The 26469-nt window shown below is 44.6% G+C and overlaps 1 protein-coding gene across 1 annotated transcript; it reads left to right on the forward strand.

Moving 5' to 3' along the window:
* The first annotated feature begins 115 nt into the window (after window positions 1-115).
* MTPN (myotrophin) lies at window positions 116-25216 on the forward strand. The gene is made up of 4 exons (XM_081927535.1): window positions 116-290; window positions 8234-8347; window positions 10076-10159; window positions 22156-25216. Exons 1-4 carry the CDS (start codon window positions 219-221, stop codon window positions 22240-22242), a joined length of 357 nt encoding a protein of 118 aa, XP_081783661.1. The 5' UTR covers window positions 116-218; the 3' UTR covers window positions 22243-25216.
* Window positions 25217-26469: the final 1253 nt, after the last annotated feature.

Here is a 26469-nt window from a genome sequence, read left to right on the forward strand (position 1 = left end):
TGCCGGCCTCTCCGTGAGTAAGGCGCGCGCAGCGAGCGCCGTTGGCGTGGCAACGGCCGTCACCGCCGCGAGAGGCAGCAGCCCAACCGCCACCACCAACGCCGCGCCCGCTTCCGGTCCAGCCCCGCCCATCTCCTCCTCTTCCTCTTCCCCCGCCCCTCGTCGCGCGAACGCTGCCAGGCCCTCTCGCCGTGTCCCCTGTCAGGGCGGCAGCCGCTATGTCCGACAAGGAGTTCATGTGGGCCCTCAAGAACGGAGACCTGGACGAGGTGAAGGACTACGTGGCCAAGGTAAGGCCGCCGGGGGCGGGTGGGCGGGGAGGCAGGCAGGGAGGGCGGGAGAGCCTGCGCGCCGCTTCCTGGCCTTGAGGCGGGGCTCCCCCTTCTTCCTCCCAGGACTCGCCGTCATCTGCTTCGCAAAACTGAAGGTGCTGGGGCTCAGGCCCGAGCTCTTCCCCTGCTACTTTCTGGAGACCGCGTGTGTGTGTCGGTGTCGCAATCCACACATGCTCAGGGGTGCTCTTGCCTCACTCCAGGGCACCGGAAATGATTTGGATGGTGGGTGACCCCCTCCCCGCCCGCCCCCTTCGTCGTGGAGCTGCATCTTTCCCGACGCCGTGATGGAAGCTGAAGGGAAGGCTTTGCCTCTTCCTCCTGTTAGAGGCCTAGTCCCCGCCCACCCTTCTGCTTGAGCTTGCTTGTGGAGAGCGTGCCATCGTCCCTCGTCAGTTTTATTGAGGTTCGAGCATCCTCCCTCTTTCCCCAGATCGCTCTTTCTGAACCCTCTTCCCCCCTAAAGGGTTAGAGGGCAGAATTGCCCCACTCCAAAATTATATTGGGTGAATTGTATGCTGCAAACGTAAAGCCACACCCTTTCTTTCTCCAATGTGTGGTCCTTACCTGCTATATCTGTACTTGTATTTTATTTTATTTAGCATGGAACAAAATATAATCGCTGCATCATAAGAGAGTGAAGGAAATGAGATAGGTGTCCCGACATCCTGCTGGGTTTTTAATTGAGCAAATGGTGATGAACTAAAATAGCAATGGAAACATTGAATGGAAGACCTTAGTACCCACTAGGTTTTTATTGAGCCAAAGGTGATAAAATAAAGTAGCACTGGAAAAACTAAGTGGGGAGGATTAGTATTCTTTAGCCAGTCTGGTTGAGAGTGTATAACAAGTTGTGTTAATAACTAATTAATCCATCTCATAAGAACTGGAGAAGCATGCATGAGATGCACCTTTTGCCATTCAGTTATATATTCTCTCTTATTCAGACTTTTATTAAAAAGTTGGCATGACAGCCTCTTGTGCTGTTCTGTGCAAGGGTGGAAATAAGAGTTGGTTAGCAAAAGGATTTCATGTTTCTGGTGGCCAAATAAACAAATAGCTAATCTGCAGAGCCTTCTGCCTCCAGGGCTAGTGGTATAACTGATATCAGAAACAGAGTAGGCAGACTTATAAGAGAGCCAGTTTGGTTTCGTGGTTGGTGTTAAACCAGTGCCTGAGAGACCAGGGTTCAAATCATTGCTCAGCCATGAAACTAAGTGAGTGACGCTGGTAAGTCGCAGTCTCTTAGCCTATCCTGCCTCACAGGGTTGTTGTGAGGATAAAATGGAGGTAAAGAGAACCATGTTCACCAAATTGAGCTTCTTGGAGTAAAGATGGGATAGAAATGGTGGCTTTCAACTACCAAAGCCTGGCTGTAAAATTGGGTGTTCTTGGACAAGGTGCAGTTTCCTGGAAATGGAAGACAGTGGAGTTTTGGTAGAAGTTGGGTCGAAAAAAGATGTTAGGGCAATTTCACATTTAATCATGTAGAAAGAAGTGAGGACACTGAAGCCCACTGGGGCTCTTGTGTTCAGGCATTTTTGCAGCTAAGGCTACTTAAAGGTAAAGGGACCCCTGACCATTAGGTCCATTCGCGACGACTCTGGGGTTGCAGTGCTCATCTCGCTTTATTGGCCGAGGGAGCCGGCATACAGCTTCTGGGTCATGTAGCCAGCATGACTAAGCCGCTTCTGGTGAACCAGAGCAGCGCACGGAAACGCCGTTTACCTTCCCGCTGGAGCGGTACCGATTTATCTACTTGCACTTTGACGTGCTTTTGAACTGCTAGGTTGGCAGGAGCAGGGACCGAGTAACGGGGGCTCACCCCGTCGCGGGGATTCGAACCGCCGACCTTCTGATCGGCAAGTCCTAGGCTCTGTGGTTTAACCCACAGCACCAGGAGGAAACCACTTGAGGATAGAAGCTGCAGGCAGGAAGGTTCTGCCCTCCTCATCAGTGTTCCCCTTTTGCTTTTAAATTACATAGACTTGCCCAACTCATTCACTAAATAGTTGGGACACTTCAGAATTTAAATCCATGAAACTACTGCCTTCCTGTGTAACAATTTTGGAAAGTACCCAAGTATGATTGCTTTCAAAGTATGCTGTTTAGCTGGGTAGACCTTTGGTCTGATTAGTGTTGTTGGTTTATATACTATAGAAGTAGGCTATTCTACTTCACAAAAGTCTTATAGGATGAAAGGATGTAGGTTTCATAAAACCTGAATGTCGGGGAAGAGGGAAAGTAAGTGTATCTGCAACAAAATCACTTCACCCAGCTTGTAGCTATAGATTTGTGTAGGATCTGGCAAACAATTTTGGACAAGGTGCCTGCTGTAGACTGATACCTGTACTGAAGAATACTTGGTGAAGAATTTAGGCAGCCTATGTAGGACATTTGTAAATGATGTACAAATTCCAGGATAGACATATATCACTTTAAAAATTTGATTTGTATACAATATCCTTATTGTGTTAGGGTTTGGTGGTGGTCATGTTAATCAATTTATATATTAACAACACTTCTATTTTTTTAAGGTGCCCTGAGTACTCTATGTAGAAAAGCAGGTATTAAATACTGTACTAAATAACAATAGCAATAGCTACAACTGTGGGGTTCTTTCCAGCTTGAAATAGTATGCAAACAGAGAGATGCAGTCATCTACTTTTCCATCCTCCTCCTCTAGGCTAATAAAAGAAAGAAAGCTGCCTTCCCTAGGGTGCAATTAGTAATATGGAATGTGTCTTTGTCTGATCCTATGGTGTATATGGTACAACAGGACATTATAGTGGTGATCATATTTGTGTGAAGTAGTCATAAACATATGTTCAGCCTCTTCTGTTGAGTTCTGAAGGTATGAATCTGCTGGTTCTAGGTTCCATTTTTTGTATTTGAATTGCACAGATGTCTACTTAGCACATTACTTAACTTCAGGGATAATTTTCTGACTTAAGAGCTGTTTGACAGTGGAACAGACTGCCTCGGGAGGTTTTTAAACAGGTTTCTAAACAGAGGTTGGATGGCCATCTGTCTTGGATGCTTTAGTTGAAATTCCTTTGGGGTCCCTTCCAACTCTGTGATTCTATGATAAACCTATGTGACAAGAGAAGCTAATCAGCTTGCCATGCATGTACAATTGACTGCAGTTAGGCACAAATACTTTAAAAATGTGAATGGGCTTATAATGGGGTTTGATTTGACAGGTCTTGATTCATAATAAATTAATCAATAGTCAGACTTCATCTTGAGTACTGTTTCGAATTCCTGGGTACTGCACTATCAGAAGAATGTGAACAAGTTCAAACAAGGTTCAGAGGAGAGCAACAAAGATGGTCACTGGTATGAAAAACAAGTCCTGTGAAGAAAGTTTCAAGGAACCAGATTTGTTGAGCTTGAAGAGGAGAAGAAGTTTAAGAAGGGGCGCTTTTCAAATATTTGGAACGCTGAAGCCTTGTTCTCTGTTGCCTGGAGGCAGTAATGAGTGCAATCGTATGACAATGGAGCCAGTTACCTAGGGTTTTGATGAGCTCCTCCTTGGAATTCTTCAAGCATAGGATGGATAGCCATCTGTTAGGGATGCTCTAGCTCTGGATTCACTGCAACAAATGGGTAGGTCTAGAGCACAACTCAGGTCAAGTAGGATTCTATGAAAACCTATTGCCTGAACTCAATTTTCTCAGTGTGAAAGTCTCATCAGCTCTAATTGAGTCATGAGTATATTCAACTAGCCCAATAAATACTGTAGTAGTATCCCTCTGTGTCTTGTAGCCCATGCATTTCTGGTGCTATCTGCTGTACTCAAAGATGAGTTGGACTGCATTACAGTAGATCCTTTCTGTTTCTGCTTGATCTGTGTCAGCTCCTGATAGCAGCCTCTGCTGGTTTCATGTTCAAATTTTTCTAGTGCTCACTTTAAACATTTTTCTTTCAACTGTCCCTTTCTCCTCCACCCCAAACATTATTTCCAGACTTCCTGTTTAGAGACTTTGGTTAGACCAGGGATAGGAAACCTGTGGTCCTTCAGGTGTTGGACTACAACTCCATTCATCCTTGACCATTGGCTATGCTGGCTGGGACAGATGGGACTAGATGTTCAACAATATGTAGAAGACCACATTTTATATTACGTTTTTGTTAACAAGATTTATATGCTGCTTCATTGTAGCAAAGCCTAAGCAGTTTATAAGAAATATTACCATTATAAATAAAACAGTTAAAAATAGGTAATTCAAACATTTGTTTAAAAAGCAATTACAATCAGCAGTAAACGCATTAACATCTACTTGTCTGAATAGCTTCCCTAAACAAAAATATTTTAAACAGGTGCCAAAAAGAATACAGTGGTACCTCCAGTTATGAACTTAATTCGTTCTGGAGGTCCATTCTTAACTAGAGGCTTCTTGCTGCTGGTGCGCTGCCAGCACACGATTTCCGTTTTCATCCTGGAGCAAAGTTCTCAATTCAAGGTAACTCTTCCAGGTTAGCAGAGTTTGTAACCTGAAGTGTTTGTAACCTGAGGTGTTTGTAACTTGAGGTACCACGGTACAATAAAAGAGCCTGATGCCAATTCAATAGACAGGGAGACTTTTGTTTTTGCCTGCTCATATAGCACATCAGCTTCCTGTTTTTCTGGCAGATTTGACAAAGAGATTAAGGGTTGGAGAGTCTGAAGCAAAGAACTGAAAAACTAATTAAAACCAAGGCCCAATTCAGACAACTCTTCTCCCTTCTATTGGGCCTGTACTTGTGTTGGATTAATGTACCTGTTTGTTGTGAACATTTCAGTATCAAAATGATTATACTGTGGTTCTAAGATTCTTGTAACCTGACATAAAGAAAGGAGCGCACTGACATACAGAAAGGCTCAACCATGTCGCCAGCTATTCCTGGATGAGATGTTCTTGCTTCCAGAACTAAGGAGGCCTGGTCCAGAGTTCACATTTCCTCATTGGCTGCCTCTCTTGCTTAAAAAGCTAGGCGGGGCAGTATACACAACACTTAATCAGTTCTCCCTTGTTTACCACTCACCACAGGAATGTAGCAAATTTGATGTCCTAGATCTTAAATTTTCCTTAAATCAGATAATTTGTCAGTTTCATCAAGGTAACCACAGTTCTTGGGTTGAGTTCTGTTAACTTCCACCAGCGCATTTAATTTTAAACATCGTAACATTCCTCGAGTCTTTGAAGCTTTGAAAAAACTCAAATCTATGTCTTGTATTTCTCTGGGCAAATTTATGCTTCTCACCTGATAATTTAGTTGCTCTTTTCTCTACTTTCTGTGGTTCCTTTTCTTTGACATAAAGAAACAGGAGCAAATAGGTGTTCTAAAAATCAGCCTGCTGTAGATCAGAGTGGGCAATCTTTTTCCTTCTTTCTTTTTCTGTTGAGGCCTGCGTTCTTTCGGGAGTAATGTCTTGGGCACATGCCAATTGTGAGAAGGGCTGACTTGAAGGACTGGACTGGGACAGAGCCAAAAGACAACCCCCCTTTTTCTCTCTCTCTCTCTCTCTCTTTCTCCTTCCCTCCTGCTTTCTACCCAGCAGGAGAAGATCACTTGCAGAGGACTTTTGAAATTTGTCTTGAGTTCTTTGTGTGATATGAGGACTTTAGATTTATATTTTATAGGGGTTTGTTACTTTGTGTCTTCTCAGTTCCTTTCCGAATAATGTTGGTCTTAAGAAAGCCAAGTTGCTGACTTCTGAGAGCTTGCTGCTTTCATCTTCAAGATCTTTTTCCTAAGTAACTGCAGCCAACCCAGAACCTTTTAGTGTGTGAGAGAATTATTCCACTATCTGATGGTTTACATTCACCGTGAAGAAATATAAGACTTCTGGGATACGTTTTCAGTCTTGAGACACTTCAAAAACTTTAATTGAAATCTAGACTTTCATTTTTACTTCTTCTTGAAGGGATATACTATAAGAATCCTTTTCTTAGAATGAATAAATAGGTTTTCTTATACTGACACATATTTCCCTTAGGTTATGCATTACATGTATGAATAGAGGAGGTAATATTGACCTGAAAAGAGCCTTTAAGTGCTTATTAGTTAGAAGCTGAGAAGAAGGTACATGAAGTGGATTTTTATATTGCTGTTCAGGATAGGAGTTGGTATTATCAGAACAAGAGGTGCATTCAGTGGTCTCAAGTGATTAGGGCATTAGTGCTGATGAGCATTCTGTAACAGTTTGACTGAATTCGGTATTCAAAGAAATAATCTTTTAGTGTAACAAAAGGGAAATGCAAAAGACAGGCAAAAGCAAAGATAGTTGGCTTGGCTTAATAATCAGAAGGAAAAGCAATGAACATTTTAAATTATAAACTTAGAGTTGCACAATTAAAAGATTTATCACTAAATTTATTCATTGTGCTTTTTAAATGTTCTGATGTCATGGTGCATCAAATGAGTAAAGACAATAAAAATTTAATTCAGTCTTATAATTTGAGATGCAAATGAATGGAGGAATTTAAATGATTAGACTTTATCAAGAGTCTTATTCAGAGCTGGAAGCACAGTATCTATATGGTCTGGAAGCCTTTGAGTTCTAATAAATGAAAGGGACATTCAGCAGTTCTAAAATTCTGAACCAAAAACGAAAAGTCGCTACTAGTACTTTAGAAATACTGTTGTAGTGCCAGAAGTATTCCAAAAAGTATATTGTGACAGAGTAAATTGCTACATTCTTGGAAACTTCTAATTATTTGAATTAAGGAATTTATTGGGTCATTGAACTTGGGCCATGATACAATCTTTTAAGATGTTTGTGGCGTGTGGATCCTTCAGAATTTTTATACAGTGCTTGCTATAAGTACTCTATATAACACTTGAAAGTATAACAAACAAAAGACATGGACAGTACAGTGGTACCTCGGGTTAAGAACTTAATTCGTTCCAGAGATCCGTTGTTAACCTGAAACTGTCCTTAACCTGAAGCACCACTTTAGCTAATGGGGCCTCCTACTGCTGCTGCACCGCCAGAGCACTATTTCTGTTCTAATCCTGAAGCAAAGTTCTTAACCCGAGGTACTATTTCTGGGTTAGCGGAGTCTGTAACCTGAAGCGTATGTAACCCGAAGTTACATACAAATTCTGTATACAGAATTTGGTAGTAGCTTTTACTCTAATCAAGAAAAACAATAAATTTTGTGGATATTATGTCTGTTAATAGTTGTCTAGAACCTCTAGGTTCAAAATCACTGTACTGTACCAGGGAATACCAGTTGCCTTTATGGACTTCTTGGTTGCTTCACAAAGCATCTTGTGGCCTATGGAAGAAACATGATGTAGAACAGGGGTCAGCAAACTATTTCAGCAGGGGGCCGCTCCACTGTCCCTCAGGCCTTGTGGGGGGCCGGACTATACAGTGGTACCTCTGGATGCAAACGGGATCTGTTCTGGAGCCTTGTTCACATCCTGAAGTGAACGCAGCCCGTGCATGTGCGGGTCGCGATTTGCCATGTCTTCGCATGCCACTGAGATGTCATGCTTCCAAAACATCTACTTCTTAAATAACTTCTAATAGTATTAGTAAGATTTCACTGCTACGTTAATACCACCTGTTGTACATTTATTAGTCCTAATAATGGTGAACCTTCAAGCTATGAACAGATCTAAGTTTGGGAAAGTTAAAGGAGGTGTAGAGGGATGAATGGAACAGTAAAAACAAATTTCTTTGCAACAAACACTATGGATATAAATTTTGACACTCCTGGTTCTTGAAATGAGGCATTGCTTTGCAGACTACCTTCCCCATATTGCTGTAATGACTTGAGCAAGTGTTTTGAGCAAGAGTTTTAAGCAAGTGTTGTCTGCTATGTTTGAGTAATGACCATAGTTAGATCTCAGAGATAAATTTGGTGTAGAATTATATAAAATTATTAACTTTTTTAATTCTGAAGGGTGAAGATGTTAATCGGACACTGGAAGGTGGGAGGAAACCTCTTCACTATGCTGCAGACTGTGGACAGCTTGAGATCCTGGAGTTCCTTCTACTAAAAGGAGCCGATATGAATGTATGTATGTTGATTAAAACTTTGTCTAGTTCTCGTTTAGTTCTGTCTTTGACTGAAGACAAATGATAGTTTTCTGTGCATTTCAAAACAATGATGTAGAGGCATAGTTGTCCTTGGATGTATGTGCATATTATTATTATTAGTAGCAGCAGCAGCAGCAGCAATGTTTGCTCCACCGTTGCCTCTTGTTCAAACAGGTTTTGCATGTATTTTAAACAATACAAAAACAGACTATTCATTAGAATACCTGACATTCAGAAGACATCTTAAGGCAGCCCTGTTCAGGGGAGTTTTTAACGTGTGATATTTTACTGTATTTTTGGTTTTTATGGAAGCCGCCCAGAGTGGCTGGGGAGGCCCAGCCAGATGGGCGGGGTATAAATAATAAATTATTATTATAAATTGTTATAGAAGGGATCATGAGATGCATCCATAAGTAAAATGCCTCTTATGCTACATTCAGCTCTGTGAAAACTAATATGTCTCCAGTCTTCAGTAACTGGCCGATAATTAAAAATAACTAATCTGGTTAATCTGAATGGCTCAGACATTTGAATGATTCAACAGTTCACTACACAATTTGTATGAAGTGAGTTTTTACACTTCCATTTTATTTTATGCAATGCAATTTCTGTCTCGGGGCGCAGGTGGCGCTGTGGGTTAAAGCCTCAGTGCCTAGGACTTGCCGATCGAAAGGTCAGCGGTTCGAATCCCTGTGGCGGGGTGCGCTCCCGCTGCTCGGTCCCAGCGCCTGCCAACCTAGCAGTTCGAAAGCACCTCCGGGTGCAAGTAGATAAATAGGGACCGCTTACCAGCGGGAAGGTAAACGGCGTTTCCGTGTGCGGCTCTGACTCACCAGATGCAGCTTTGTCACGCTGGCCACGTGACCCGGAAGTGTCTCCGGACAGCACTGGCCCCTGGCCTCTTGAGTGAGATGGGCGCACAACCCCAGAGTCTGTCAAGACTGGCCCGTACGGGCAGGGGTACCTTTACCTTTACCTTTAATTTCTGTCTGGTTCATATTAGACCTATGAGAGGATAAATCTGCTTCATTATTAGTATTCTTGTAAGATAATAGTAGTTGGTATTATCTTAGAAACTTCTGTCTGCAGTAACTGTCTTCTATTCAGGTTAAAGTCTGCCAGTTTTCTAATGTGTTTTGTATACTAAGTTTTTATGTAAATATTTTCACCCCATTCTTCAACTAAAAAATATCCTAGATGAATCAGTAACAAACAGGGCAACATCTACCCTTAGCCTTGCAGTCTAAAAGCCATGAAACAAAAGGGGAAAAGAGTCTTTAGGAAAGAGGAAATCAAGAAAATCCATGCCCAAATTCTTAAATGTATGAGGTTCCTATGATGACTAGCTGAGATGAAACACTTCAGGGAGAATAGGAGACTAAAGGAGCTACTCTTTTGGAATGGCCTTGCCTACCATCCTTCCCCCTGCTGTAGCCTGATGTAATTCCATTTGGGAACCAATTCCAATAATTAACAGCATTTATAAACCATTTCAGGAAAACTAGGAACATGCTTTTGCAGAAGTAAAGTGTAGGTCTGGACTTGCTTTCATTTAGCAACATTGCAGCTGGCTAAATTTGTGCTGTGTACAACAGTACCCTTCTTGGCAGATACCCACTTGCCAAGAATGTGATATCTGAGCATTATTAGATATAGTATATTGTAGATGGAATTTATTGTGTAACTTCATTTCTCTTTCTTACAGGCTCCAGACAAACACAATATCACTCCACTCCTTTCAGCAGTTTATGAAGGCCATGTGTCTTGTGTGAAGTTACTCCTGTCAAAGGTAAGAAGCGGAGACCTGCCTGGTGGTATGTTAATCATTCAGCAACTTAACAAATTCCACACTGCCTTCAAGCATTTCATCATTATTATTTTTTAAAAAAAGCCTAATATTCATTGGGTGGAATCCAGCTAAGTCATGCTGGGAGTAGACACACTGAAATAAATGGACTTACATTGGCTATGACTTAGCAGGTGAGAGGTAACAATGCTTAACCTTTCTTGTGTCTGCTATTTCGTCCGTGCAATTTTCTCCTCTCTGTTAAGTTGCTTATTGAGCTCAGTGGCTCTTTCATATTACTTGTGGTTCGAGGCCAAGGAGGGGCTGGCAGCGCAGCATATAGGCTGCTGTACACGCCCCCTCGGAGACACCTGGTTGGGTGCCTGCCAATGGGCGTGGGTGCCAGCCAGGTGAGTGGAAGGCAGGGAGCTAACGCCCCCTGCTAGAGGTGGAGCTCAGGTTCCCGCCCACAACCACTCCCCTCTCTTCCAGGAGGAGAGTCTTTAGGAAATAGTATTACCCAGTGGGCACTATACAAAAATGGAAATCCGCGCCCATAGGCTTACAATATTAAAATAGACAAGAGACAGAAGAAGAGAAGCTAAGGACAAGGCTTTTAACATAACTTGGGGAAAACTAAGCATACAGTCAACAGCGTCTTCCTTTTTGCTAGGATTTAGTCTTGAAAGTCCCCTTAGGTAGCTATCTTCTGAGCTGTTCTGATGTTATAGAATGCTAAATGCAACTGCAGTGAGAAGGATAGTCAGATTCAATGTGACTACAAAGTAGAGGCTAGTCCAGCAAGGAGAGAAACTTCCTACAGGAAGTTTTAGAAGAGCCACATATTTAGTAGATAAAAGCTTGTTCTAAGTGAGAGCTTGTCACACCATTGTACTGCACAGAACAGATGAATCTTCTTGGTGACTGGCTCTTCATGGTTTCTTTCCCAATGAAATTACATAGATGAAGATGCTGGTGAGTCAGCCTTCAGCCTCCTGCATACAAAGGATGTGCTCTGTTACAAAGTTTGGGCTATATGTTTTCTAGCACACTGGATAGACAATCTGGAATGTGGCCGAATTTGGCTGAAACCATTTCACAGACCACACACTTCACCTCTGGTCAGAATCAGAACACTGCTTTGGAAAATCTGAAACTTGGTGCCCCCAGTGACCATAATGGGGAAATCAACAAATAGCTATAGTTGTTCTGCTCTCTGACATAATGAGATAAAACTTGTAGACATAATAGTCTCTTCTATAGGACCAAATTTTCCATATTTCACACTGACAGGTGTAATGAGGAGTTGTGTTGGGCAGCCTGACAGTTTAAGGGGAACTTAAAAAGAGATTTGCTTCCTCTGTGTGGTTTTGTGGGCAGTTGGTATGAAAATGGCTACATGATATGACAGAGACGCCTCTAGTTAAGTAAGCTGTAAGATTCAAGAAGAATAAGTACAGGGACTAGAAATTATGATAAATGGAGGGGAGGATACTTTTGGGAGTTCAGTTAGCACCAAAGTTTTTCAAAAGCTTTATCTTTGATGGGATGAATAGATGGTACTTTCTGAATATCTATGTCAAAGTGCCTTCTACATTGTCATGCATACTATACAATACAGACCAATGTGGGGTGTGTTTTGTTTTTTGAAAGAATTCTCTCCCTTCAGTGGTTTTGTATGCAATTTACCGTGTTCTGGGAAGGGAGGTGGAGGAGAGGAGAGCCATGGTGAGGCACAACACACACACACACACACACACACACACAAAAAGTGTGGTGCAAACTATATAACCCTACCTGCTTGTAAAGCCCCCAGAGATCCACCAACACCCTTTTCTTTTAGGCAAAGAGGGTGCATGTGTGTGTCCTCTTTTCTCTGTTTCAGAAGTTGGAAGCCCAGATCTCATGACTGGCTCTATAGTAAGAGCATCTGTGCATCTAAAGCTCTTCTGCACACATCCCTCCCCATATTATTTCAGGAGGGGAGGGGAGTATCCTCCTTTTGGAGGGGATGGGAGCCCTGCTCATCACATTGCATTTTCATTATAAGCAGTGACAAAGGAGGCAGCAGAGGTGGCAAAGGTAGCTATCTCCCAGCACCTCCACAAACTCTGGTACCTATATCTTGTTACCCATCATAAGCTTCTGGCAGGCTTATGATGGTTCCAGAAAATGGTGCCTTGCCCTCCTTGTGTCAGCAGCCAGGGAGAAAGCACAGGGAGAGCTTGACTCAAGTTATGGGGACTCAGTGGGACTTCATGTTCCTGGCTGCCTTGGAGACTGGGTGTGAACCATGAATTATTGGTGCTTCTCAGTCCATTATTTGAAGCCTTCAGTACTGCTGGTACTTGACACACAGTCACAAAAAGCAGTGGAAAAACACTGGAAGACTTTCTGATAAGTTCCACGTTGGGTACTGACGGGAAGTTAAAAAAAAGAGCCCTGTAAAATCCTCTGGTTGAGAGCTACAGCTGTCAGTCACAAAAGTACACCCCCACTTCCCTGGTATTTTCTTTATAGGGAGAGCATCTAGGGGTACGAGAGTACGAATTTTCAGTGTTTGCATTTGAATAGGTTCTGAAATGTTGGAAACAGACAGAGTTGCCTTGGAACAGTTCAGAAGGAAATTGCTTTGCTTTGGCTGACACCCAAATATATGAAATGTCCCACTTTGGTTCTGGATTTTGGATTTGTCTGAATCAAATGCACACACCCCTAGTATTTGGTTGACTTTAACATTCTCAAACTAAGAAAAATAAAGCCAAATTATTCTGAGAGCTTTTCCCCTTTGGAGGTTGTATATGTGTTGATAGGACACATACCATCTCATGATAACAAAATACTGTGGTTCTCTTGAGTTAATATTGTGTGTGTTTACTTGCTGTTTGTCTGAAAAATATAGAGAGATCTTGCTAGGATTCACTCATACTAAAACTTCAAGCCAGCAGAAGTAGGTTATGAATTGTATTCTTTGTCCTTAAAGTACTTGTGGAGTCAAAAGTCTGTAGATTCATCTTTTGACTTTAAAATAAAGGCTTGGAAGCTAGTTAGTGTCACTTTGTGCTTTTTCAACTCTGGTACTGAGTATATGGGAAGGGTATTGTCAGGGTTTCTGGGAGAGAGGAGGAGATGACAGAGGAGACGGAGAGCGAGTGGGAGGAGGGGCAGAAGGATGAGGAAGAAGATGATGGAATTCTGAGGGAATCCACGAGTCTGAGCAGCGAGTCAGAGGATTCTCAAAAGGGGGTTACCTTAATCAAGCAAAGGGGAGGAGAAGGGAGAAGCGGAGAGGAGCCCAGTGGAAGACAGAGGAAGCAAGAGACGTCTCAGCCGGAACGGAGTAAAGGGGGTGGAGTTGTCAGTCTCTCGGAGGGAGCAGGATTAGGAGAGAACAGAGAGAGGGGGTTGGAGCAGGGTGTTCAGCCGGAAAGGGTGGAGAGCAGAGCAGGGGGTGATGTAGCGGTCGAAAGAAAGGTCAGCAGCAACGTACGCGCGCCAAGTTCAAACGTAGAGGCGCGCGGAAGTGGAGAGAGCTCAGGGGAGGAGCCCGGCCCTAAAGCCAGAAAGAGGGGGGAAGAGGCGGCAGAGGATTCAGCCTCAGGCGAGTCACGGAGAGAGGGAACCCAGGGGGGCAGGAAGACCCTGCGGAAAAGAAAGGAGAGGAAGAGGTGGTCTAGAGCCAGGCTATTAAGTTGGTGCGGAAGAGGGGAGGAGTCAGAGGGGACTTCAGCGGTCTAACGTGGCAGACGTACGGCCACAATGCTGAACTGTATGAGAAGCAGAAATCTTCAATAAACTTTTCCTGTAAATAAGCTGCAACGGAGTGAGGTCTCTTGTGAGCTGGGACCAGTCCTGGGTGGCCGTGACAGTAAGTCCCCTCTCCGAAAGCAAAAATTTTTTTTTGCGAAGCTCACGAACGGGAGCAGCCATGAGCGCTGAGGAGCAGCTGGTTGCATTGCGGAATCAGGTTACCGCTCTCACATCGGCAGTCATTGCTTCGCAGAAGAAGAATGACGACTTGGAGAAGACGTGCCAGGATTTGCAGGCAAGGTGGGAGCGCGCGGACAAGGCGGGGGCCCCAGGATCCAGAGCGGAGGGCATTGCGCTTGGACGGAGGGGGGGTGCCCTAGTTCCGCATTTTAATGGCAACTTGCAAGACTATCCCAATTTCAGAGCGGACGTTGTATATGCACTGCACTTACTCCGTCACGATTTTAAAGATGAGGAGGAGAGAGTGGGGTTCATTGTTTCGCACCTGCATGGGGAGGCCAGGGCTTGGCTACGCAATTTGTGGCGCGAAGATGGACCGGCCCGTCGCGATTCAACTGCGTTCATCAAAGCGATGGATTCTTGTTTTCAATCCTCTGTGGATGTGGACATTGCGCGCCGTCAAATGCACGGGCTGAGGCAGGGGAAAGCGACTGTGCGCCAATACCACTCTAAATTTTTTGCATTGCTCACCGCCTTAGATTGGCCAAAGGACAGCAAACCGGTCAGAGATCTTTTTTGGGAGGGATTGAGCCCCCCCATCAAGGATGAGATCGCTAGGGGGGACAGACCCCAGACCCTAGAAGACGTGGTGCAACGGGCTTTAGCTCTTGGAATTCGACATGAGGGGCGTCCGTGGCACGAGGAGGACGGGCCCCAAGCGCGTGCGCAAGCAAGGACTCTCCCTTTTGTGCACAGGGACTTCAGCCGTGCGCACCCCTCGCCAATGGGGAAGGACAGAGAGGAGCCAATGGAGATTGGTGGTGCTAGGGCTCAGAAGCCATCCCAGAGCCCTGTCCCTGGTGCAGCCAAAGCGAAGCCTCCTAGAGGAACCAGGAAGTGTTACATCTGTGACAGTGCGCACCATATGGCGAAAGAGTGCCCCCAGAGGCTCCAGAAGCACACTGCAGCGCTGGCAACTGTAACAGCAGAGGTGCAATCAGGGGAGCAGCTTCAGGGAAACGACAGTGCCTGGCTGGAAGCAGAGCTACTGGGGCTCAGCCAGGCGGATCTGTAGACAAGCCCCCAGCATCACTGCAGAGCGTGGACCCTTTGCCTCCCAAACCGGCAGTTCTGCTCACAGCAACACTCCAGTTGCCTGATGGGAGACTCCTCGAGGTTCCAATAACGATCGATTCGGGAAGCAACGCCGACTTCATGGGACTGCAGTTCGTTAAGCAGCACAACATGGCGCTCCTGCCTGCAACGACGCCTCTGAACGTGGTCACGGTGGACGGCAGGAAGTTGCTGGGGGGGCAAGTGGTGCAGCAAACCCCTCCCATGATGATGCAGATTGGCAACCATCGAGAGCTTATTAGTTTCAATGTCACCCACTTATCGGACACACCCATCGTGTTAGGCATGAGTTGGCTGGAGAGGCACAGTCCCGCGGTTGCGTGGTACCAGAGGCAGATCAACTTTTGTTCATCGTATTGTGCTCAGCATTGCTTTCAGACCGATCAGGGAGGAGAAGCTGAGCAGCCATTGCATCTGGGTATGGTGCAAACAGTGCCTCACAAGTACCAGGAATTCTTGGAGGTTTTCTGTGAGAAGGAAGCTGACAAGTTGCCGCCTCATAGACCTTACGACTGCGCGATTGATTTAGTGCCAGGGGCGCAATTGCCTGCTGCCAAGCTGTACTCCATGTCGGAGGACGAAATGCAAGAGCTTCGGGAGTTCATAGACCATAACCTCAAGCGAGGTTTCATCCAGGAATCTAAAGCAGCGGGAGGCAGCCCTGTTTTCTTTGTGAAGAAGAAGGACACGCCCCAAAAAAGGCTTATAGTGGATTACAGGTTCATCAACAGCTTGACTAAGCCCAAAGCTTTCCCCATGCCCAAGATTGACGACCTTTTAGCGACCGTCAGGAGGGGCAAGATTTTCACCAAGCTGGACCTACGTGGAGCTTACAATCTCATCCGCATCCGGAAAGGAGATGAGTGGAAGACCGCCATGTTCACCCCTCTGGGCACATACGAATACAGAGTCATGCCTTTCGGCCTCCAAAATGGCAGCCACGTTTTTCAAGCATTTATGCACCACGTGCTAGCAGGTCTCCTCTACAAAAAGTGTGTCTGCTTTCTCGACGATATCCTGATTTTCTCGGAATCGCCGGAGGATCACGATAAGGACGTGAGGGAGGTCCTGCAGAGGCTGAAGGAACACAGGCTGTACGCCAAGTTGGAAAAGTGCCAGTTTGATGTCAGAGAGGTTGATTTCCTTGGCTACAAGTTGTCCGACGAGGGACTGGCCATGGACAGGGCTAAGGTTCAAGCGCTGTTGGACTGGAAAAGCCCTCGAAATCGGAAAGAGGTCCAGAGGTTCATCGGCTTTGCCAATTTTTACCGCAAGTTTATTAAAGGTTTTGCGAACGCGACGGCGGCGATCACTGACACCCTCAGTTCCAAGAAGAAGAAGTTCGTCTGGACCGAACAAGCGGAGCGGTCCTTCCGGACGCTTAAAGGTCTTTTCGCCTCCGAAGAGCAGCTGCTCCACGTGAATCCCGGCAGACCCATGCGGGTAGAGACCGATGCGTCAGATAGAGCGGTTGGGGCCGTTCTTTTGCAAGAGGATTCACAAGGCAACTGGCGACCGGGTGCGTTCTACTCCCGGAAGCTCAGCAAGGCGGAGCGCAATTATACCATATGGGACAGGGAGTTGTTGGCCATTCATGCAGCTTTCAAAGCGTGGCGACACTTCTTAATAGGAGCCAAGCACACGGTGCAGGTCCGCACGGATCACAAGAACTTAGAGTATTGGCGGACGGCTAAGTTGCAGACCCAGCGACACATGCGCTGGGCGGAGTTCTTTGCGGACTTCGACTTCAAAATAGAATACATCCCAGGAGACTCCAATGTTATTGCAGACGCGCTGTCCCGAAAGCCGCAATACTTGGAGGAAGCAGCTCCAATCGCAGCAAAGCACATTTTCGCACCGCAGGCGTGGACGTGCGCTACCATCGCAGTCGACCTGGACGCGGTGCGACGCGCGTTGCAAAGGGATCAGTTTGCACAGTCTAAGATGGAGGAGCTACGCGGAGGGTCGCGACACAACGATGAGTTTCAATTACAAGATGGACTTTTGACTCGTAAGGGTGCCCTTTACGTGCCCACCGACGATCTTCGAGCCAAGGTTCTGCAACAGTTGCATGACGCCCCTAGTGCAGGCCATTTCGGCAAAGAGAAGACGATGGAGTTGGTGGCTAGAGACTTTTGGTGGCCCCAGATGAGAGGAGAGGTGGCGGACTACGTCGCCAGGTGTGATATCTGCCAGAGGTCCAAACCAGTGCACCAGAAGCAGGCGGGATTGCTAGAACCGCTGGAGACACCGCAGCAACCATGGGAGAGGGTAGCGTTGGACTTTGTTACAGACCTGCCCAGCTCCAGAGGTAAGACGGCGGTGTTAGTGGTGGTGGACTTGTTCACCAAGATGGCGCACTTCATCCCTTGTGCCAAGGTGGCGACGGCAGAACAGACCGCAAAGCTCTTCATCGATCACGTCTTCAGAGTGCATGGACTTCCGCAGTCCGTCTTGTCCGACAGGGGGCGCCAGTTTGTTTCCACTTTCTGGCGAAAGCTTCTGGGCATCTTGCACGTCAAAATCAACCTGACATCGGCGAGGCATCCACAAACCAACGGTCAAGCGGAGAGGGTCAACGCGATCATGCAGCAGTACCTGCGGTGCTACGCCAACCAGCGACCTGCGGCGTGGGTGGACTATCTGCCGATGGCTGAATTCGCCTACAACAACACGAAACACGCTTCCACCGGGGTGACGCCTTTCTTCGCGAACAATGGCCGTCATCCCAGAACCTTCCCGAGATTTGCGGCACCAGGAGGGGGGGGGCCTCAAGATGCCGACCAGTTTGCAGCGGAGTTGCAAGAGGTGCACGAGGAGCTGCGGAGACATTTGGAGCTGGCAAAACAGGCGTATAAGGTGCAGGCCGATAAGTACAGGAGGGCGGGAGAGGACATCCAGGTTGGGGACTGGGTGTGGTTAGCAGCCCACGCGATGCCGGCCAGGTCATTGGCCAAGAAGAAGTTAGGACACAGGCAGCTAGGGCCATATCAAGTTGAGGCTAAGATCAATCCGGTGGCTTTTCGTCTAGCCCTTCCGGAGGGTTCCAGGGTGCACCCGGTCTTTCATAGGTCGGTGCTCACTCCCTACAAAACCCCACACAGGTTTCAAGAGTCAGGAGCACCCCCAGAGCCCCGTAGGAGGGCGCCTGAGAGGGGGGAATCGCCAAGACCAGGACCTCTTAACGAGGTCACAGAGATACTGGACTCGAGATGGGGGGAGGAGGGAGTTGAATATTTTCTCGCCAGGGAGGGCACACCAGCCGCTGCTAATAGTTGGGTGCCAGGCTACGAGTTAGACGAACCCCTTTTGAAAGAAGAGTTCCATGCACTTTTCCCACATAGACCCATGCCAGCTGAGTACTTTGATGACTGGCTTTTCACACCCACATTGTCAGATAGCACGTTCAGGGGTTTCTCTTCCCCCGAGGAAAGAACACCAGAATCAAGCCCGCCCAGGGGATCGTGCTCGGGGGTGGACACGGAAACCCCTTATTGGTGGGAGGAGCAGCCAGAGGAGGAATGGCGTAAGAGGTGGCTGATAGGTCCTTGGCGGGCAGCACCGGAGGAAGTAGCGATGGAAGCAGAGACTGAGAAGCATTTGGGGGAAGAACCCGACTTCGAATACACTTACACAGAACTGCCAGCAGAGAACATTGACGTAGACGACCTGTATCCTGAGCCTACCCCCGAAGAGCCGCAGTTTCCACAACCGGTCCCCGGCGAGCGGGAGGGGGGAAGGGGGGGCTTCGAGGGGGGGATGGATGTCAGGGTTTCTGGGAGAGAGGAGGAGATGACAGAGGAGACGGAGAGCGAGTGGGAGGAGGGGCAGAAGGATGAGGAAGAAGATGATGGAATTCTGAGGGAATCCACGAGTCTGAGCAGCGAGTCAGAGGATTCTCAAAAGGGGGTTACCTTAATCAAGCAAAGGGGAGGAGAAGGGAGAAGCGGAGAGGAGCCCAGTGGAAGACAGAGGAAGCAAGAGACGTCTCAGCCGGAACGGAGTAAAGGGGGTGGAGTTGTCAGTCTCTCGGAGGGAGCAGGATTAGGAGAGAACAGAGAGAGGGGGTTGGAGCAGGGTGTTCAGCCGGAAAGGGTGGAGAGCAGAGCAGGGGGTGATGTAGCGGTCGAAAGAAAGGTCAGCAGCAACGTACGCGCGCCAAGTTCAAACGTAGAGGCGCGCGGAAGTGGAGAGAGCTCAGGGGAGGAGCCCGGCCCTAAAGCCAGAAAGAGGGGGGAAGAGGCGGCAGAGGATTCAGCCTCAGGCGAGTCACGGAGAGAGGGAACCCAGGGGGGCAGGAAGACCCTGCGGAAAAGAAAGGAGAGGAAGAGGTGGTCTAGAGCCAGGCTATTAAGTTGGTGCGGAAGAGGGGAGGAGTCAGAGGGGACTTCAGCGGTCTAACGTGGCAGACGTACGGCCACAATGCTGAACTGTATGAGAAGCAGAAATCTTCAATAAACTTTTCCTGTAAATAAGCTGCAACGGAGTGAGGTCTCTTGTGAGCTGGGACCAGTCCTGGGTGGCCGTGACAGGTATAAAAGAACAAAGGGGAAATTTGGAGAAGACCTTCAAGGTTATTTTTTTGTCAATGCCAGTAGTTTCTGCCTTTGATTCAGAAAGTATATTTGATCACATCAGTATGAGTTTGCTCTATCACAAATGAGTTGATAGTGTGGATTACTTTTAAAAAAATGAAGAAAAAGCAAAGCAATTACAATGTTTAGATCTCAGTGGATCCTGGATCACTGAAATGTGGCGGTGGCTTGCTGTGTTAAAACTCCCCTCACCTGCTGATCACTTCCATAAGTTTGCTGCCAAATGTTTTGTTGCTTTAGATCGACCTGCCTTGATTACCCTACACTGAATTGATGGCATCGGTGCATATGCATGATTGTAGTTCTCCCCCATTTTAACAATCTTTTTAGTCCTATAGTTGAAACATTGTTTGTATTTGAGATTTATTTATTTTTAAGTACTGTTGATTTTCTTTCTATACTTTTCCTTGTATCTTGACAAAACCTTTTGAGTTTCTAGTTTGAGTAGGAAACATTCCTCAACCCTTTACCCCAAAAGCAAGACACATTATTTCAATCTGCAGGCTGGTTAAAAAGAAATTAAATCTATACCAGCTTCATAATGCAACATAGATGTTTACTAATCTTGTGGAACATTAAGACCCCTGTAGGGTCTTCAGTAAAAAAAAACATTTGTTCCTTAATTTTCCCCCTTTCTGCAAGTAGTACAGGAGCACTCAAGCCAAATGTCATTTCTTGCCCTCTTCCCCTTTTGTGTTCTTTTCTCATGCCATTTTCCTCAAATGTACTCCAAATAATGTGGAGACTGACATGCTCAAATTGATTTATTATTTTACCTCAAACTAAGGTGTACTTGGAAAATTTTCGAGTGTGGCGATTTCAAGTGAATGAGTGTTCCCAGACATAGCTGACATACTAATCATAGTGATTGGCTATAGTCTATTACAGCCTTGACTTTGACAAAGTGGAGTCATTAAGTATCTTTGGGCCATACTTCTGTGCTTGTGGTACTTCAGACCCACCTGACATCTTCTTGAAAAGACAGACAAACCCGTGGAAAGTTGACAGTCTAACTTGAAGGAGTAGATCAACCTTTCTTCTAGGCCAATGTCTGCAATAATTAAAGTGCTTTTAACTACCACATTTACTCGAATGTAATACTCACCTTTTTTGACCAAATTATGTTGCGAAAATTAAGGTGTGCATTAGATTCGATGGCACTTTTACATTCAGCAGCAAATACTTCATTTGGTTTCAAGGTTCTGAAAATTGAGGTGTGTGTGAGATTCACTGGTGTATTAGACTCGAAATATGGTAGGTTTTTAACTAGACAGAGTTTTTATCTCTGAAATGACTGCATCTAGGAATAGTAACTGTTGTAGAGTGTAACCTTTTCCAACATTTTGTAGAGGTGCATGTGGGTGTGGAGGAAATGCTCTGCAAGTCTGATATTTATATTCCACTGTACGCCTACATATATGTATGCCTACATGTATATATATACCTGTACGCCTATATATAAAGCTCCAGAAGGTTACTTGTAGGCGTACAGGTCAATGTCATCTAGAGTTCTTTAATTTCCTTTTCCTTCAAAAGTTGCAACACTTGGGACCAGATTCAACTAAATTGTTGCACTAGCAGGAACCACCACGAGTCCTGCTAATACAAGAGGGCTACCCATCCTCCTCCTCTCACCCAAAACTACTGGGGGGGGGGGAGGTGTCAGGGGAAAAAACCCCAGACCACCATGTGTGGGGAAGAGAGAGAAGAGCAGTCCGTCAGGCAAGCAGAAATGTTTGCACTGACAGAACAATCACTTTGAATTCCACCCTGGAGCTGTGAGAGGTCTTTAGCAGAATGGATCCCAGGCCACTAAAGGTGTATGGTAAAACTCCAGTGTATATGCAAAGCCAGTAAAGGCTTTGGAACAGGATTGAGGCTGTGGCTGTGGCTCTGTATCAGAAGAGGAGTCAAGTAGGCAAGGTTTGGGAACCATGGTTTCACCTGGATTTAATTGGCATTTTCTCTTAAGATAACTAGAACTGAGTCTTTTGATTGAAAACTTTAATGTATATTAATACTTTGAAAATACTATTATTCAAGTGGGCCCAAGAAGCTGAGGTGTCTTCATGGGAGCATGAAGCTTTCTATAACTTAAATGTGCTATTTGGATTGTGAGATTACTTAAAGCCTGTCTTTTTAATGGTGAATGAATTGAAAATGATCTCTCTTGTTTAACGTACACACCCTAGTCAAGCCAATGTGACTCTAGTTGAAGAAATTATATAGACTGTAAAGTAAGAAAACAAACGTACCAGGACCCTCTCACGAGAAACTGCTTCTGGTACATGTAATTCCACCTTTTCTCTAAAAGTGACAGCTCTTCTCATCTCTTTACAGGGTGCTGATAAGACTGTGAGAGGGCCAGATGGTCTAACTGCCTTTGAAGCCACTGACAATCAGGCAATCAAAGCTCTTCTCCAGTGACGGATGGACTGAGATCTAATGTCTCTCCTGTGGCCTCACACTGCTGCCTGTCTGTCACTCTTTGTATCTTCCAGCTTCTTCAGCTAAATATTGGGGAGGGAGGAAAAAAAATCACAGTAAATCAGACTAGTTAGGTACCTCTATCAAAAAGACAACCTGCTTGGAGAAAGTAGAAATCCATATAATTGGTTTCTCCTTAGGACTTTGTTCAGGGTACAATTTTTCCCCCATTTCTAGCAAAATTGAACCTCTGCTGGAGAAGGGGCGAAGAATGGAGTCTGAAATTTAGTCTGCAAACTTTCCTTGTTCTTCTAAGACTTGCTGGAAGTTTGTCAGACAGAAGCTCCATCCCTGTACTTTCTAACTTGTAAAGGCAGTAGCAGCCCTGTGCTGCTGTGCTGTCATCTCCCAGTCAAGGCACTGGGATAACTGTATCCCTGTGCCTTACGTAGGTTGTGCAATGCTGAAGGCTTTGGTTTATCATTCCCTGGTATTTAACAGTTGGATGCCACACTAATTTTAGCTGCCTATTTTAACATGGAATATACAGTGATAGCAGGAATGCATCTCAAAATGGGGTGCCAAGGGATGATCAAAATCGTGTGGGGTTTTTTCCACCATCCAAACATTTTGTGAAGAACCAGCCAGATGATAGACAGTGCTTAGTTCTGGGTAAGAGTTGCTCTTCAAAGACTTCCAGTTGGAACTTCCTCACCCCAGCACATCATAATATTAACTGGAAGAAAGTGACAGCTCCAGACCTATTGGTGCTAGAGGATGATGACTTTGCCCTTCAAGATTTAGACTCAAAGTATCTTAATTACTAAAGAAGGAATGGCTCTCAGTTTAAGTTAATTTCATTCTTTTAAAGAAGGCAGGAGCTTCCTTTGCCCTAGTTTCATCCTCAACACATTGATCTTGTAAAATGCATATGTCTCTGAAATAAGATTTGAGTCACTGCTATGGCATTGTCTATGAAAAATGTAATTTGACAGATTAAATAGTCATGTTTCCAAAGGAAACCCTGCCTTTATTGCTGCCCAATAAAGGATGCTTATTTCTATGTGACATTTCACAAATACTCTTCAAGATGACATTTTTAAAGAACATTCAGGCATAAGGTTTTGTAATATGCTAATGTGTTGATTGGAAGATGCTGGGGCAAATAGCACTTGGATATTCTTCCTCAGAAACTATGGATAAATTTTGTATCATGTTAAAAATTTCCCACTGAGGCTTCTACTGACTTTGCATCAAGATGTGCAATACAATGTCTTCATTGTCATCCAGGTAACTGGCGTGTGCTTTTGTATACACATTTCATAGTATTGAATGTACCTTTTCAATTTTGAAAGCATTTCATTTAAATGGGAAAACCCTCTGTATACCCTAGTAAAACAGAATTAGGAATATAGCCTCTATAGACAATGCAAAATTGCAGGCTAGCATTACATCTTAAATTGCCATTTATTTGTCCCTTATGAGCACTGATACCACCCCCAATATTCAAATATTCTGCAGCAAAGGGGGAAAGAAACTAGATACTTTAAAGGCTTTCTTAAAAGTAGAACCATGTTAATCTGGTTTTGTTTTTTGTTTTTTTGTATTGGTGCAGGAATGTGATATAGAAATAGCAAGCTTTGCATGCAGAGTCTATGTAGTCACATGTTCACCTTCCTATGCAACACAAAAGGCGTTGCTTATGAAGATGCTAATTCAGTAAATTAACATGTTCAGATTAATTTTAAATCAAACGTTCTTAGTCATAGTAAGCATGATCCACTTAATATCTCCTGAAGTCAAATGAAAGATCTGATGGATCAAGTGAAGGAGAAATTGGAATTGTGCTTCATGACTGGCTATTTCATAACCCTGTGTCCATTCGCCTTCAATCCTCCTTAGATAGTATTAGATCACTTTGAGCCTCTTTCGTGCAGTTTCTTGCCCAAACATTTGAGGCTCTGCCTGCTTGCCTTTTCTTTAAAAACTATCATGTTGGCGTTTTGCACAGTTCTTTTTTTTCTGGCACATCTTTATTTGCAACTAGAGATGGATTCTGATGTGTGGCTATAATAAAGTATATTCTAGCCACTTGGGTCAGAATACGTAAGTGTTTGCTCTAAGCCAAACTAATGTTTCTGAATTTGCTATGGCATAAAAGGTCCACCCACTGTTTTCTGTCTTAGAAATTAAGAAGTCAAACCCAACTTTAGATCTTTGTGTGAACAGACCATGTGCTATTCATATCATATCCTGCTTTTCAGAAGAAAAATTATGGCTACCAATGTCTCATGCTAGCTCTTAGATAGTGAAAACTCTTGGAGTAAATTCTTTTTCCAGGTAGGAAACTTAAGAGAAGTCAAAGCTAGCACTCTAGAAATCAAATTCTAGCACCAATATCCTTCCTTTCCCTTCAGATTTCAGATTTCAATTTAAAATAATGACTTGCGGTCTTAAAGCTTTCTGCTCCTCTTTGTATAGGCATTGCTTTCTTAACTTAGTTCTTTAATGCAGTACTAAATGGGTTAATTGATGGATAGAAGAAGCTGGTAAGAGTGGAATGTCCTAGTTGAGCAGTTGCAGTGTTGCATGCTAAATCTCAAACTGAACAGTCTTATATTTTATAAATGGGGAAAACAATCACATCTTTCTACCCAATTGATGGAAGAAAAATAGTGCTTTGTGCATTTTGATATTTGACCTTTTTCCACAATGTAACTATTTTGACACAGTTTGGTTTATCATTATCATGGTTCATAGACATTGGATTGCTAAATGATACTGTGTTAAGTTTGTGTTGCAAGAATGAATGGAATAAACTTGAATTGTGCTATAGAAAAATCTGAAGCTTTATCTGCCTCTGTATACTTCCCACGCTGTTCTCCCTCGACTGCCAACCTTATAGAATTATAGCTCTACTATAATCCTCTGCATCTAGCACTTTGCAACTTCATTAAAATCCTTTGTAAAACCCGTTTTGTGTACCCCCACTCTTACTCTGATATTAAGGTAGTTAAAATGGCAAACCTCATATTTTGGGCAAGGCCTATCTTGATAAAGTACTTTGAAGCTCCCAGCTCAAAATTATAATCCTGCTGCCTCTGATTTTATGTTCGATTCTTCTCTCATAGTTAGATGATGATGCATAACATGTCCCTTAATACACATTACCTAGATCAGCAAACCTACAATTTTGGGGGATGCTCAGAACTCTACATTACAACTCTTAATTTTCTGAAAGAAACATTCCCATATTAGAAGGATGTGTGAATACAGAACATGCATGCATATGCCTCACTTAAATTGCAATTACTTGATTACCCAATGCCTGAGCAGGTTCAGGCATTCAACCCAGCAATAAATTTATGTTTTTGAAGAGTATGCCTGAGCACTGAGGATTAATGCATCTGGTGTTGAGTTGAGTGTAGTTATTTGCATATATGAATGTATCTGCAATTAACCTGACTCTCTTGTCACACACACCCCACGCAAAAAAAAGAAGAAATGATGGTTTTAGCAAGTGGTGAAGTTAGGCAGTGTTTTTGTTGTAAACCTACTCTAAAAGAAATTCCAGGGCCCAGAGCTCCCTCTCTGGGAAACACACAGGGCTCCTTTTGGTCTGCGAATTATAATAGTTTCTTCATAGTTTTTCCAGTTAAGCTACCATAGCCTCCATCTCTGCAGTGTATAATGATTCACAGCAGGGCATTTAAAAAGACATGTTGCACTGTGTCCAGTTTTCCTTCCAAATTATTTCACTGACAGAACTGAGATTCTTTCAATTTCCCATATTATTTACACACATCATTTGAAAAGCATAGATTTTACACTCTGTTCCAACTATCCCTTTACAGGAAACTCCCATCAACAACCCATGAAGCTCACCATAAGTAGCTCTTACGAAGGGTTGTGCCTCTAAAAATGGTACAGTATAGCTCACTGAAGAGTACAAGATGTGGCTCTAACTTGGTGACTGAGTCTGTGGGAAAGTGCAGCTTCCAGAGAATTGCACGTTTTATTGATTAGTATGCAGCACAATTCAAAAACCAATGTGGGTTTGAGAAGTTGTATCAAATGGTTGCCCCTGGAAGTGTGGTTCGGTGGGGATACAGAATGTGAAGTTGGCCGTAATGCAGCTTCCCCAGGATGTCACTTATTTTTCAAAAAAAAGAGGTTTCTAGTCCTCATGGCTGCAAAGTCATGCTGAAGAGAGTGTGGTCAATACTT

Source organism: Podarcis melisellensis (assembly GCF_964234715.1).
Source record: "Podarcis melisellensis genome assembly, chromosome: 10".
Taxonomy (NCBI): domain Eukaryota; kingdom Metazoa; phylum Chordata; class Lepidosauria; order Squamata; family Lacertidae; genus Podarcis; species Podarcis melisellensis.

Bases quoted from the DNA above. Each gene is read 5' to 3' on its own strand.
- MTPN (XM_081927535.1), top strand. From the start codon at position 219: ATGTCCGACAAGGAGTTCATGTGGGCCCTCAAGAACGGAGACCTGGAC. The intron at 291-8,233 runs GTAAGGCCGCCG...TTAATTCTGAAG, and splicing joins TGAAGGACTACGTGGCCAAG to GGTGAAGATGTTAATCGGAC. The intron at 10,160-22,155 runs GTAAGAAGCGGA...ATCTCTTTACAG, and splicing joins TGAAGTTACTCCTGTCAAAG to GGTGCTGATAAGACTGTGAG.